This window comes from Lichenostomus cassidix, chromosome 4A, assembly GCF_008360975.1.
Source record: "Lichenostomus cassidix isolate B80296 chromosome 4A, HeHo_3.0, whole genome shotgun sequence".
NCBI lineage: Eukaryota > Metazoa > Chordata > Aves > Passeriformes > Meliphagidae > Lichenostomus > Lichenostomus cassidix.
In genome coordinates this window covers 10,595,386-10,610,260 of record NC_139485.1, presented here as the reverse complement: position 1 = coordinate 10,610,260, position 14,875 = coordinate 10,595,386, and the positions used below count along the sequence as shown (strand labels likewise).

General features: G+C 41.1%; 1 protein-coding gene across 1 annotated transcript in view; it reads right to left on the bottom strand.

The window, feature by feature from the left end:
• KIAA1210 (KIAA1210 ortholog) overlaps positions 1-5,901 on the bottom strand; it is a 37,074-nt gene extending 31,173 nt beyond the window's left edge. Inside the window, exon 1 of the mRNA XM_085060486.1 lies at positions 5,686-5,901. Coding sequence (XP_084916612.1) covers positions 5,686-5,747 — 62 coding nt within the window. The 5' untranslated portion in view covers positions 5,748-5,901. The remainder of the gene's footprint in view (positions 1-5,685) is intronic.
• Between the last annotated feature and the right edge of the window lie 8,974 nt (positions 5,902-14,875).

Sequence of the window (14,875 nt, the reverse complement as noted above, 5' to 3'; positions counted from 1 at the left end):
CTGTCCTGGGGCTGCAGAACACCTGCCTGCCCTGGGGAAGTGGGGAATGAACTCCTTGTTTTGCTTTCCTTGTGTCCATGACCTTTGCTTTCTCCATTAAATTGTCTTGATCTCAACCCATGAGCTTTTTCACTTTTACCCGCCAACTCTCTCTCCAATCCCACCAGGGGAGAGTGTTGGAAACCTTGGGCTGTTGGCACAACCCTGACTATTAACACAGTGATGAGCAGTGACAGCTCAGCATCTGCAAGCAAAATCAGACAGGATATCAACTGCCTGGGCTTCTTTCCTTTGTTCATACAGTGACTCCCACAATGGAGTGGGAGGCCACCTGCTGTCTTGAAACAAATAATTATGAATAAAATAACAACAAGATAAACAAAATAAGAGAGTTTGCAGTTAGTATTTGCTGTATTCAAAATAATGTTTAAAACTCCTTAATCCATAATAGTTTTACCAACCTTGAGGCTATAACAGAATGTATAGCCAACAGAATATATAGCAGAATGTAATGCAGAACTGTAAGCTTGAATCACAGTAGTGTAGAAGACTTTGTGCTCAACTATTTTCTTACAGCAGGAAAAATCTGGGGGGTGGAGGGGAATCAACCTTGGAATTACCTTGGATTTTTTCATGTTTCCCCATGGACAGACTTATCTCAGATTTTCTCAAATCTGGCTGGTAATCAGCTCTAGCTGCCCTACACCAGCTCAGGTAGGTTATCTACTGGAAGTACAACTTGAACCCATTACATTTTTGTCCCATATATCATCTGATTTCAGCTTCTAAATCCAATTTTAGGCACTCACATCATAGCTGTTAAACTTTCTAGACCTCTGCACAAGGAGGAAATGACAAATTAATCTCTCCAGTTGGCTGTAGGGGTAGAAAGCTAGACACTTGGAGCAGCAGAAGTTTCTGTCTAAGAAGAGAACACAAGGGGAAATTTTGACAAGATGTTTTCATGGCTCGGTCTGGCAAAATAAAGTAGACAAAAAATCTGACAGTCAAGTGATGAAGAAGAGTGAGAATCACATTCAGCAGATTGTCCCAAACCAAGCTTCTGCTCCACTGCAAGTGATGTAGGCCAGGCAGCATTAGAGGTCAATTTGACAGCATATCTGTCCAATACTCAGAACTTTGGTGATAGGGAAAGGGCTGTTCTGCTGAAACCAAACAAACAGGCCTGCTTGGAATTCCTCTGCCTACAGCCAGCAAACACACTGTACCACTGTGGCTGCTAAAACAAACACCATCCAGAGAGAAGCACAAACAGAATGAGGAGGACTGGGAGATGTGGAGTGACTCACTGGTGTATTAAGCCAGAATTGAACTTCTTGCACAGAGATGAGTCAAACAGAATGAATGAACACAGAGAAATAGTTGATTTTTTTGTTAATAATACAACACCATTGTACTAACTGTGCCCAACTGCCTGCAGTGCCATGGCTCTGACACCTCCTGACTGCTTTTGTTCACCCTCTCTGCTATTCTTGAATAAGAAAACAAGACTTAAGCCTCCACACATTTAATACCAGGCAGAGCACTGAATGACTCCTATGAGCTGAAGACAAAATGCTCACAAATGTCCAAAGTGTATAATTGCCAAGAACAGGAACAAGCTCATAGGTTGTGTATTAACAGATTCCTCCAAGACACTCACAACACCCAAGGAGTCTTTTCAGCTCAGCTCACACTCTCTGACTTGGCCCTAGAAGAGAGAGCTCTCCACTTTCAACAAAAGCTGTTTCTTGAAACCCAATATTGTCATCCATGTGTGGATCCAAGGATTGTCACTGCACAGGTGAACTTGCTTTGCTGGGCAGAAACCACTATCACACTCAGATAGTTTCATCTCAAAAAAAGCCCAACTGAAAAGCTGTTAATGAGTGATTTTTCCTCATGTTGGGAAATAATGTTAAAGTGATGTACAATAAAAAGACAAGTAAACAGACATATTTCAGAATATCAAAGTGTTCATGGGAAGCATTTCAGCTCACCTGAATCCATCAGCCACACAGACAAACCCCCAGATCACCACAGGACCAGTAGCTCTGCCTCAGCTCCCAGGAAGCCTGCACTGATTCCAAAGCTGCACAGCCTTCTGACAGCTTCCAGCAGAACTGAGCCCAAGGACCACAGCTGAGCTGAGGCAATGCTGGGGGATGCCACGGGCTGGGATGGCCAGGGAGCTCAGTGTACTGCTTTAAACAGCCCTGGAGCCTTGGGGAGACGCTTCATGTGTAAAACGGTGCCAAAGAGCAAAGCATCATCACTGCAGTCAGTCAGCAGCGCAGCTCCTCAGCCCCCGGGGCGATCACAAGCCTCCAGACAGGGAGAGAGAGAGGCCCCAGCAGGAGAATGAGCTGCTGACAGAGCAGAGCCAACAGGCTCACAGTGCCCCAACCCCACGGGTCAAGCTGCTACTTCAGTAGCCCTTGGTGCAGCTTTCAACCACTTCCAATTCACTTGTCAGTGTCCAAGCTGGAACAGCAGCTGCTTGCTGTGCATGGAGAGCCAAAGGCTCCAAGGACCACACAAATACACAAAAGTTGTAAAAAGTGTAATTAGCCCCAAGGACAAAGGGATTTTTGGGATTTTCACTGCCCCCTATGAGCCTCTTCAACAAGAAGACCGGGGTGAAGGGGCAGGGGCAGTGAAGAAACAGCTTATCCATCAGGTGGACAGCGCTGTCCCATCTTTGGAATAAACCCAGAACTCACCAGAGTCTCTTCCTGACACTTACCTCAACAGGCAACAACACAAAATACAGCAACAGCACCCTAACCCAGAAAACATATTTTACTCAACGTCATGATCATAACATCATTTTACATTGGCAATTGCTTTCATCTCAAAAAATCTAGAAATATATTGAAAATTCTAGTGATGCATTCCTTGACCAACCTCCTTTACCCTAATGCTGAACTTTTTTGCAGGATAAAAGTACACATCAGTATTTTTTGACAATTATGGAATACAGGAAAAGAACACAATACCCCACTGGAAGTGCAACGTTTGGCAAAATAGAAGACATTCAAGCTGAAATGTCCACAATTCTGGGATTGTTTGTGAAAGGCACCATGAAATCCTGAGTGACCACATTAAATACAGTTAAATACATTTTCTTATAGTCTGCTATAGAAACCAGTCTGAGCTGGCACACAAAGCCTTCAGCCAAATATTTTATATAGCATCTAACACACTATATTTGACTTTGGAAATTGGCAGTTTGCATTGACCATCAGTGAACCTTACTATTCAAGCAACCACATTTTCAGCTCACAACAACATACTTGGCTAGTCCCAAAAACTGAGGAGCATACGAAAAGATTCCCCCACAGGCTTTAGGAAACTTTATCATATCTGTCCAGGTATAATACTTTTTCTGGCACCATACTCAGAGCAAGAAAAAAACAAGATTTTGCAACAAGGGTGATGAGCTATAAACTTGGCAGAAAAATTCAAGATTATTCAGGTTGCATATGCCGGTTAAAGAGAAATAAGAAAGCAGTCTAGAAGTTTTATTTCAGTGAAATAGCAGCCAAAATTGGGACTGTGATGAAGAATTACTTGGATTAGGCTTTGGGCTCTTTTCTTTCATGTCATAAGCACAGGGACAAGGCTATGTGTACAAAGATCAGATTCAGCCACACATTATCACAGTGTACCACCAGAGCCTTTGCTTCCTCTTGGAAAATGGGGGGGAGTGGGGTAAACGTGACAGCAGCACAGGAGAGCACTACCTAAAGCAGCTTTTAAAACTCTGCAGGTGCTTTAGCAGGACTCAGCAGCTCCAAGCCCTGCAGGGAACACTTTCCCAGTGTCCATGGCAGGTTTCATGGCATGCACTGAGCTCTAAGTCATTTTGGCCAAATTCCTACTGGTACCCAAGCCAATTACTTAAAGCATAAAAGTAATTTAATTCCAAAAGAGCTTTCATTCAGAAAGCAAACTAACTCCTACAGGTCAAATGACCATGTGAGAATTTGGGGAAGCTGTTCCAATGACGCATTTGTCCAGAAAGACAAATACTTCATGTTAAACTCCAAACAAATTTCATTGAAAATTAATCTCAGGCTAAAAACATCACTATTACTGCAACTGGTGTCTTGAACTCATTTTAACTGCCAATAATCACAGCCAAAGCAGCATATAAAATTTGTGAAGACTGCAAAGGATTAGTAGTTGCACTAATTTGCTTGGGAACACATCACAGAGCTGGAATAAGAGGCTGAGAAATATAATCTGTTTATATATCAAGTGTAGAGACCTAAGTGAAGAATAGCAAGAGAGAAGAATCTGTTGAAGAAAGAGAGCCCTGTTCCTCATAAGTCAGGTGGAGATTGACCAGGAAAGAAGAGATGGCACACCACATGTAAAAAAAGCTTTGTCTGCCCAGCCTTTACAGCCTCCCTGTGAATTTCAAATTTGTTTTAAGTGCATTAGATGCTGAATGATTTTGTGGGGGGAAATGAAACAATGTTAACTGGTGTTTTTTGTCAATTCAAGTGCCAATCTGCCTACCTTCATCAGGACTCAGTCACAGCCCTTTTGATAGTTCTGATGGTGTACTCTCCCTTTATCTAAAGCAAACTTACATGCCAAATATTAATTCCCTGTAACAGATTTCAAAGGAGGAAAGGAGTCAAAATGGGACAGAAATGCTAACTGAAATCCAGTAGGAGTTGTGTGCCTTTGAAAATGCACATTTCTACCAGAGTAATGTGAGCCAAACTGTTGGTGTGAGGGATACAACCTTTAGGAGAAGGAAAAGAAGAAAGAGTCAGTTGCCAGCTCCACTTTGGAACTCTTTTCCCCTTTCTGCTATCCAGGATTTACCCACATTTAACTATCCCACACATTTAACTATCAGCATTCACATCTTAAGCCTCAAGACACAACTTCACTTGCATGTGCATGTTCCCTGTCTGTAATCCCACACCGGGTGCAAGAATAGAGCCCTCTGCAGTCTGCTGGTGCAAAACATGATCAAACCACTGCTCAGGTTTGGCAGCTGGAAATTTGTTCCATTCCTTAGCAGGGAGAATGTCAAAGGAAAAACAGAATGCATCTTCACGGTGGTTTATAGTACAAATACCAACATGCATTGTCCCATTCTGTTTTCCCTTGATAGTCTTCTCCAACAGAACATGGCAGTGAAGTAATAAAATAATAATTCTTTTAAATACAACCAAATCTCTCAACAGGGAGCAATTACAGAAACAAACCTCAGATTGCTTATAGAAAAAAGGAGCTCATCAAGTTCTTAAAGAGCATTTACTGCCAGACTTCTAGCTGAACATTTTTTAAAAGTCAATGTATGTTTCTGTATTTTTCAGTTTTATGTGTTAATATATAAACTATATAGCCAATCACCAGGGAAGAGGGCATTTTCCTCTTGCTGTAATTAAACAGGAAAAGGTTTTTAATTCCCATTTCAATATTCCACGTTTATACCTCTGAAAGAAAAAAAAAACCACCATGACCAATTTTCACCAAACTAATATTTTAGCCAGTACTGATATTTTTGCACTTTTGTGCTCAAACTGGTACTTCAGTCCCAAGGCAAAAGCACTTTATTCAGTGCTGCAGCTGCAACACAGCAAAGCCAGAATTTCAAAGTACCCACCAGACCCAGCTCACTTTGGAAAGGTGGAGGGGAGGGCTCAGCATGGCACTTACTTTTTACTTTTCAGGCACCCGTAGAATCCAGCCATGGTGCTTCCCGGGAGGCGTGTGTGCATTGAGCTCCTGGCTGAGTGTGGATCGGCACAGGGATTCCCTGCCGTGTGCCACGCTCCCCACTCGCCCAACACTCGCCAGAACGCCGGCGTGCCGAGGCAATTACTGGCCAGATAGAGTTCCTCATCTGAGGCCCTCAGACTCTGCTGAACTGGGTCCAAGGAGGGCTGTGCCTGCTCCATAAATGGTTATGAATTGTTAACTCCCCCTTTTCCTGTCTCCTTCCAGCTCTTGGTACACACAGCATCCTAAGTGTAAAATACCATATGGCATTTGATTCTGTCTCCCTGTGGGACTAATGAGAGGCTTGGTTGTAATTAGGATGTGAAGAAGCCCCTGAGGAGATTAATTGTTGTTGTTATTTTTTAGACAGAGGAAAGCTACAGAAAATACTTGCAACATCTTTGAAATAACCACTAAAAACTGTAGTTATTCTCCAGCACATAAGGGGTGCACAGGACCTTTCAAAACAGGCATTATCCCAATCCACTGTAAATCACAATCTATTCTAACAAGCCATTCTGCACATTAACAGGAAAAAATAAAACTACATCCCTGCAATACTGCAAGGTCAGGCAAAAGGCTCTAAGTGTTTAAATTAGCCAGCACACCCATATGACAAAATTACTGCCTGGTGATGACCTCTGACAATATACTAGCAATTGTTACTCACTGTCACAACTAAGGAGGCACTGACTGGGTGTGGATACAGGTAAATGCTGGGGAACATAAATCTCAAGCAGCCTCATTCACAGGGTGACCCAACTCCTGGAGACAACATAGCCATACACATTTCTGACATTACATTGCTCTAAATTCATCTGGAAATGAATTTGCACCGTGGCTATCAATGGCCTCTGTTGAGGTGAAAGCAGAGAGGAGGAAAGACATCACTTGTGCTGCCTGCACACCAGGAGGGAGCTGCAGCAGCCAGTGCCACACTGGGAGTCTGCTCCTGGAGTCGCATGGCTTGCTGAGAATATCAGCTCCTGATTAAAAAATTGCATGCATATTTAAAAGTAGGAAGCTCAAAACTCTCATAATAGCAAAGGAAAGATTTACAGTAATTCCTAGAAGATCAGAAGAAAACCACATTTATTTGTATTTCTCAGCTAGTACATAGTGTTTGAATACTTGGGTCTGGCAAGCCAGTAGGAGGGAGTATTATTAAGTATTTTTATATGAGGTTTTTAAAGGCATTTAGTAGCAATACCAGATTTACAGTGGAAAAGTTCTTCTCAAATGCTTGGAAAAAATACTTTATTTTAATACCTTTCTCACAGGAGAGACATAGTTTGAGAAATGGAACTCTGGTGAGGAGTCCCATCAGTGGCTCAGCTACAGCAGTTTTCTAATGATACAGAAGTTTGAAACCTGTGAATGGACAACTGCATTTCTCAATTTTCCATAAAGGCCCCTACACAAAGGAAAGCTGTGACACAAATAATAGATGACAAGTGCAAGGGACATCACAAACAGGAAACAAATCATACTCCAGTCTAGTTTCCACTTAGCTGGAAAGCAAAAGCCTCTACAAGAAGCCAACTTCAATGCCATCCACAGAGTGCATTTGCATTTGCAAAATCAAAGCTGACCTCAAGCAGATACAATACATTTCCTGTCTCTTGGGAAAAGACAAAGAAGCAAAAATACAGTAGCACTAGTTGAAATTTTACCCAAATGGGTTTCACTGTTGTTGTGAACTACTGCACTTGTCATGATGACTTCACACTGAACAACTAATCCCAGCAGAAAAAGGATCACTAGAGAGCATTTATCTCCATCCATCAGAGAAAGCCCACAGGAAAAAAAAATGCAAAATCAAGGCTTCACTTATTGGGCAACAAACACCAGGAAGGAATTCCTGGAGATTACTGGAGAAACCTTCTGACTGGCTTAATGCACAAAACCTTGGATGTAGGACTGCTTCTGAAATCTGCCTGGCATTTAGTTCAGAAAAAAGCTGCCAACAGAAACTTTATACTACAGTGAGAAATGAAGGAAACCTCATGAGAAATTCACACTTACACTACATGCAAGAAAGATCAAATGGCCTTACAGTGGGAAGGCACAGTCCCTAAAGGCAGTGGAAGGGTGCAATCCTGATGGCTTTGGAAGAACTTGATCACTTTAACGGGTATAGAACACAGCTCACAACTCCTGATTCAAAAAATCAGGGTTTTTGCTAACTTAAAGCAGATTTCCTGTCTCCAAACCTCCTCAGATGGTTTGCCTTCAGAATATGCTTCCTTTCAATATTGGCTTTTTCTTTCATGCATTTTTGTCTTGAAGTTACTTACCTGAAAATGCCAAACTTCATCCTTTGGCTTCCATTTAGGTCAAACATAGTCCTGTTCACAGCAACTGGCAGTTTAGCAACACACATTGCACCATCTCAAAACCCCCTTACTTTCCAAGAAGCACAGACTAGTAAACAGTCATTAAAAATAATTACCCCACCTCAGGATTTAATACTTTTTGATTCTCTATCTTTGTATCACTCTCCAAGGCACTTCATACTAGATTTATTATCCACTGCACTGTCTTTTTTATCACTAGCACAGCCTCAAATGGCTACACACTGAGCATTTTGGGTACAGCCCTGAAATCTTAGATGTTGATAAACATCATGGCTTTATGTCCACAGGGAAACCAGGGCAAGGTATGTGCTGTACCCTGCTCTGGCAGCCAGACAATTGCTGTGCTGACATTTGCTCCTCACTTGTCAAAGGCTAAAGTGAATGGGCTGCTCTCCTGCCAGTTAATTAATTGAAGCTGGTTTGAGCTGGGAGGTAGATGAACACCAAGTAACCACAGACTTTGGCAAAATAAGGGTGGTTCTTCAAAGATAGGGAAGACAGCAAGTTTAAACACCTGAAACTTCAATCAGATCTGGATTTCCTCTAATGTTTGTGGCTTGGCTTGATTGAAATAGCCCAGTCTAGGCCTACTTTCATTTGAAAATTATGTCTTTCTTCAAACTGTTCTTCAAACTCACTGTCACTGCTTTCCCTCAACAGCCCAACATTGCACATCCAAATCACTGCACATCCAAATTTGCCTCACTTCTCCCGCAGGGAGAACAAGCAGTCCCAGGGGCAACCTGCCCTCCCACAGTGGTGCCACAGCAGAGCTCCCAGCGCCTGGTGAGCTTCCCAACAAGCTTCTGAATTTCTCCAAAGGGAACGAGGGAGGCAAGTCTGAGCAAGGTCCAGCCACCCAACCATTGAGAAATCCTCGCACCAAAACACAGCTCCTAAAATCATTAAGCTATTAGTTTCACAGGCACTGTCGCTTGGGTCATTGCGAAAAAGGTCTCTTCAACATCAGTAACCAACAGCAACTACTAATCCAGTAGAGGAAACTCAAATATACACCTATTATAAATACCTAGGGTACATGCCAGCAGCCTGAGAGCAGAGGTGTAGGGAGCTACACACACAGCCAGTAATTCTGAATCAGGACACAGTGCACAGCAGCAGGAAGGGACCAGATGTCACTCAGTTAGGAAATCCCTTGTTTCACAAACCGTGTTTGAACAGAGGTGTCTTCTTTGCATTTTCAGAAAGGGACAAAAGTTTTATTTCAGCTTTTCACTAAACAAATGTAGAGGTAGGAGCTAAAATCCTACACCAAACTGATAGACCGTAGCATTTCAGATCTCCTGTATATTTTGGTGTCTCTGAACTGACTCCTTAACAAGGCAAATGTCACATTGTGACAGGGTGAGCCATCATATACTGATCCCTGAGCACTGGGATTTTCTGTCATGAATATTCTGTGTATTCTTTACATGCATGTTGCATTCGTACCCCTAGCAACACTTTGCAAGTGTGTGCCAACATAAATGTGACTCTCAGGAGATACTTTGCTGAAGCAGAAATGGATGCAGCTTTCTTACAAGTGAAATTCCCAGGCTGGCAAATTGGCCAGGCTTAGAAATTTTCTGTGAAAACCATTCAATTCTAAAGAAGCAACTAAACACACATCACTGATAAAAGCTGCATTATCAGAGCTTTAAACAAACAGGGTTAGAATCAAACACAGTAGTCTGCAGACAACAAAGAAGTGAAGATAAGAGGATTTCTGCCTTGCAGAGTTTATACATCCATCTGTGATTAATATTAGGAGGAAAATGAGGGTCAAAGCCTATCTCTGAAACTGAAAGTAGAGAGTATAGTCAGAGGCATCCAACTATGCACTATTATCAGCTTTCTGTTCATGCATTTATTTATATATGCATTAATAAATTCTTCATACCAGAAGAATTTGCTATGACACTTGCTCTGGAGTCTAATTACTCTATGTTGCTCTAATTATGTGTTTTTTCACACTTTGTGTGGGATTTGGGGGATTTTTGTTGTTGTCATTCCCTGTTAGAGGACTTCCCACAATCTCCTTCAACAATAAGAACATTTCAAAGAAAGCAGCAATATATAATCTCTTTGATTCCAGTGTTTGGTAATTCTGAGTCTTCATTGTTTCTTGCAGTTCAGCACAAACACACTTCTTTACCTTCACACAGTCTTCACCTCTGAGGAAGGAGTGAAGACAAATTTCAGTATGGGGTATCCAGTGCATTACTGAATTCTAAAATATGGCCAGAAAAATACTGGCACTCTAAAGCTATCTTTTGTGTCCCCACAGCCAAATGTGAACTCTTTCTGGATTAACCAGAGATGAAGGTCAGGCCATGTGTCATTCAAAAGGTAATTTCCCCTAGATTTGCAACAGGATCACAGATGTAACCTCAGACTTCAGTGACAGAAAATAGCAATTGCCAAACAAATAATACAGATCCAGAGACAGAACTGCTTGTTTGACATTTTACAAATCTGCAAGGATTTATTTGCATATAAATATGTAATTTATTTTTAGATAAGTAACAGCATCCCGGTATGCACAGACCAGGATGTGCTGCCTCTCACGTCTCTGCTTTTTTCCTCCAGGACTATAAATCTAAAATCTAAGATTTTAAAGAATCTAAATGAAAAGCAGATTATTTTTGACACAGTGGAAGAGCTGGTATTTCCTGTGAAAATACTAGCATGGTCAATATTTTATATACTGGGAAACTGTGGTTCTTTTGTCCTGGGGGGGGTAGTGCTGAAGCTGAACAAAGGAGCTCTATTTCTGCACATTCTGACTTAAGAAAATACCATGTTAAAAAATATTAAGTTCCAACAACACAACTTTTCCTTCTCAGTGTCCAGGCAGGCACCAACACACAAGACCATCTGGAAAGAAATGTGAGAACGCAGTGTGCAGCTACAGGCACATGGACCAGTGCCTAGTCTAGATGTCAAACATCAGAGGTAACAGTTACTGAGTCTAAACAAATATCCTGAGATGATGTGAATAATGAATTGAGTTTTCTACACCCCATTCTTCCCAAATTCCCCTCTAGGGACAGATCCAGTTAATGTCCTTCAAACATGCTCGCCAAGCTCCCTTGAAGACAGATCAGACCAACGTTGCCACTAATGCCTGTGCTGTGAACAGCAATCAAGTTTAATCACTTCCCATGTATATTAGTTTTGCACTAATGTAGGCCCACCTCTTCTACAGAATTCCTTGTGATTTGTTTGTACAGGTATAAGCAAAAGGAGAACCAGGGACTCACACATCTGGAATGGTATTCCTAAAACCATCAACATCCTGAATTCCAGCTGCAACTGAATTAAAAATTTAAAAGTGAAGGTCATCTCTGATACCATCTCAGTGACTGTCAGCTGAAGCAATAACATGGGAAATCATAAAAGTGCAGCTCTGGGGAAAAGGCTGTCTGACTCCAGTGCCTGCAAACACAAGGCTAAAGATAAGGTGACCATTAACCTTCAGAGAAGGGCAGGGAAGTCCCAGAATGTCCTGCCTGCAGGCTTTATTGCTCCAAGGGGAAACAAACAGAACTGCATACTCTTGACATTTAACTCAAATGAGTAGGCAGTGGTAATACCATGTTTTCTTTGCTACCTTTCCTCTGTATAAAGGCACAAATACAGTGCCTGGTTCATTCCACAATCAGCAAAATAAGTGAAAATACTGAGTAATAATGAACTTATTCCTACCACTTTTTATCTGTGAGATATCAGACCTGTGCCCCTCTGTTCAGAATATGTTACTCCATGCTGCAGATACAGTGGGGAGAACTGAGGACAAGTAATTCAGTGACTGTTCCAGAATGCATGAACTGCAACTGAACTCCAAAGTTCCTGGTGCCTGGAACTGTATTTTAGAGTCTTTCCCCATCTTCCCTTGCTCAATAAGGACAGCCAGAAAGACCCTACAGGAATAGGCCCCCTATAAATATCCAAGATAACCTTAAGTTCACCAGCCAGCCTTCAGCCGTGGGAACTCTTACAGGAGCACTGGCATCAAAATGCTGAGTTAAATTAGAAATCAGTGACTGCACAACATGATTTGGCCCCACATGTCGAGAGTTTTAAAATCATCACATAATAAAAAATACCTCATACTGAGCCAGTTTCACCAGAGCAGACCCATAGCACATCACAGTCCTTACACAGCAGCCTAACACATTACTCAGATTCAAGTTCTGGCAATCTTTAAATATCCCAATGGGCCCTCAATTGTCTCTTAAATATGCTGGAGCTGTTCCCACCGTAATGGGAATGGAAAATATCTAATACATATCCAGAGGCAGGAAATAAGCTAATTGCAGAAGAATTTTACCTAAAACTGTTGAATAAACCACAGTTTTGTGTCACTAAGTCACATAATCACATGCTTAAACTTAATCTCTGCTTGGTCCTTCCCAACCACAGAGCCTGGCACACACTTTAAGCTGTTCACTGAGCTGATGGGTCTATCTATCATCCCAGGATCAGTGGGATCCAAAAAAGCTGCAGTTAAGAGCCATGTCAAACTTAGGTCCATTGTTTTAGTACCTTTCTGCTTTATGATGGGGTTTATCTTATCTCTGAAGAGTCCCATACACCATACAAATGTACAAAATGAAAACCTGTTCAAAATCCAAAATACGTTTCCTTTGGAGGAATAAGGACGTGATTGTGCTGATGCTGAGTAATGTTGGCTAGAATAAAATCTAAGTCAGACCCTACAGCTGATTTTAACCCTCATATAACTGCACAATGAACAGGAGATGCAATGGCCATAGTCTGAGGACCAGCAGAGCAAAAGAAATGTGATCACTGGAATCCGAGTGAGTAAATTGCTTGTGTTCCTTTTTCCCCTCTATCCAATCCACAAAAACTGTGGTGATACTGATATGACATAGTTTCTTCAGACTCATCACAATAATAATGGCTGGTTTGCTCATTTCTTTCCTCTTTCCCCTACTTAATATGATTTTACATTGCTGTGAATTAAAAAGATAATATAAAACCTTTTGCATAGCCTAGAAGCTTGACAAATCAATAAAGGCAAGAACCAAGATAAATGATAGTCTTTCTTTCGCTCAGATTTCTTGCTTTAAGCTGATTTATTGTAAGAACCTTAACACTTTAATGTATTTTCTTCTACAATAAGATATCACTTTTAATTATTGCAGAACCCACAGTTTTAGGAGTTCAAGTCATTAAATTCACTCCTCAGTCAGCACATAATCTTCAGCAGCAACGCAGTGATAATGTACAGGTGATAGATTCCAAAAAGAAAATAAGTAATAAAAAAAAAAGTGTTCAAAGAAGTACATGCTGGTAGTTAACAACAAGTGTATAAAGTCTCATGTTCTTCAGTTCATTGTGCTGCACTTGAACCCATAAGAGCACACAAACAGGTTGCATTGTGGTGTTGAAATTTACTTTGATGTGCTGCATGTTGTGTCTCTTTCAAAGTACAAAAATATTTTTTAAATTAATTCTTTATGCATCTGTAAATAAGGTCTTTTTTAATCTATTTACAAGTGAAGAACAAAAGATTTTGGAAAAATTTTCTTTAAAGATCCTGCTTTCATGCTTTATGGCTGAGTATATATTTTGACAGTTCTGCTGCAGTTTAGGTTGCTCAGAGTAATGTTCAGAGTCTTGCATGATCACTTGGCTGTGTGAGCTACAACCTGACGAGATCTTACGAGATTTTAGGGGTGAATTGCAATAGTCAGCAGGAGTCAGGGACGAATAGTAGTTAAAACAATCCTTGTTAAACACATCAGCTGCAAATCTCAGTGTCTGCTGCTCGCCAAAGAGGTGGTTTCAAGTTCTAACCTGTAGCACTCCTTTCCATTACACATACAAGCTGTCAGCTGAAGATATGGAGATAAACCTCTCCAAATGGAGAGAAATCTATTTATGTTTAAACTACACAATAGATTGAACTTAAACATTCAGAAGAATTGGCATAGAAACTCAGCTGATGGAATGATGAGAACTGCATTTCCACTAAACCCAGTGTCAAATACCGAAATCTCATGCAATGTGTTTGAATTCATTCAGAAGAAAATGATGAAATACAAATGGCATCTATGCTTGTGGCACTGGCACTCCTTTTGAAAGCTATTTTAAACTTGAAGAGGATGTATATGTATCTGTGCACGCATGACTCAACATGATGCTGGTGGCATTCCAATAAAGCCAAGCCACTGATTCTTGAGCTTGGGCCATACCCAGAGCTCATTAAAATCAATGACAGCCTTTCCACTGAATTCAGCTCTTCAGATCATAGCATCAGCGTGCAGTCTGATGTGCCACAGAGACTGCAGTCATGCTGCTTTGTCCCCTGTTTGACTTACAGCACAGCTTGATGTTTATGTTACATAACTAAAGATATTGAGACCAACCACACCACGCACACTGTCCACAGTACAAACATAAGGATTACTGAAAATCCTCAGGGGAAAAAAAAAAATCAGCTCCCCAGTTTAATATACCATGTGTACTTTCTTTTCATTTATATATAGAGAGAGTTCATATAAATCAACAAATACCTATGAATGAGCATCTAACACACTTCAACAGTTTCAGATACAGGAAGCATTCCAGTCAAAGTTGTAGTGGATTTGAGCAGAGATTAAGCAGGAACAACTAAAGATGTGTTTGTTGGTATTAGACTCCCACATATACAAAGTATTATTCCCCGAGTGCCCATTTTCACAGCTGCTCAAAATTGAGTAACATCTTAGCCCTTTTCTTAATGCTTATGAAAGATCACA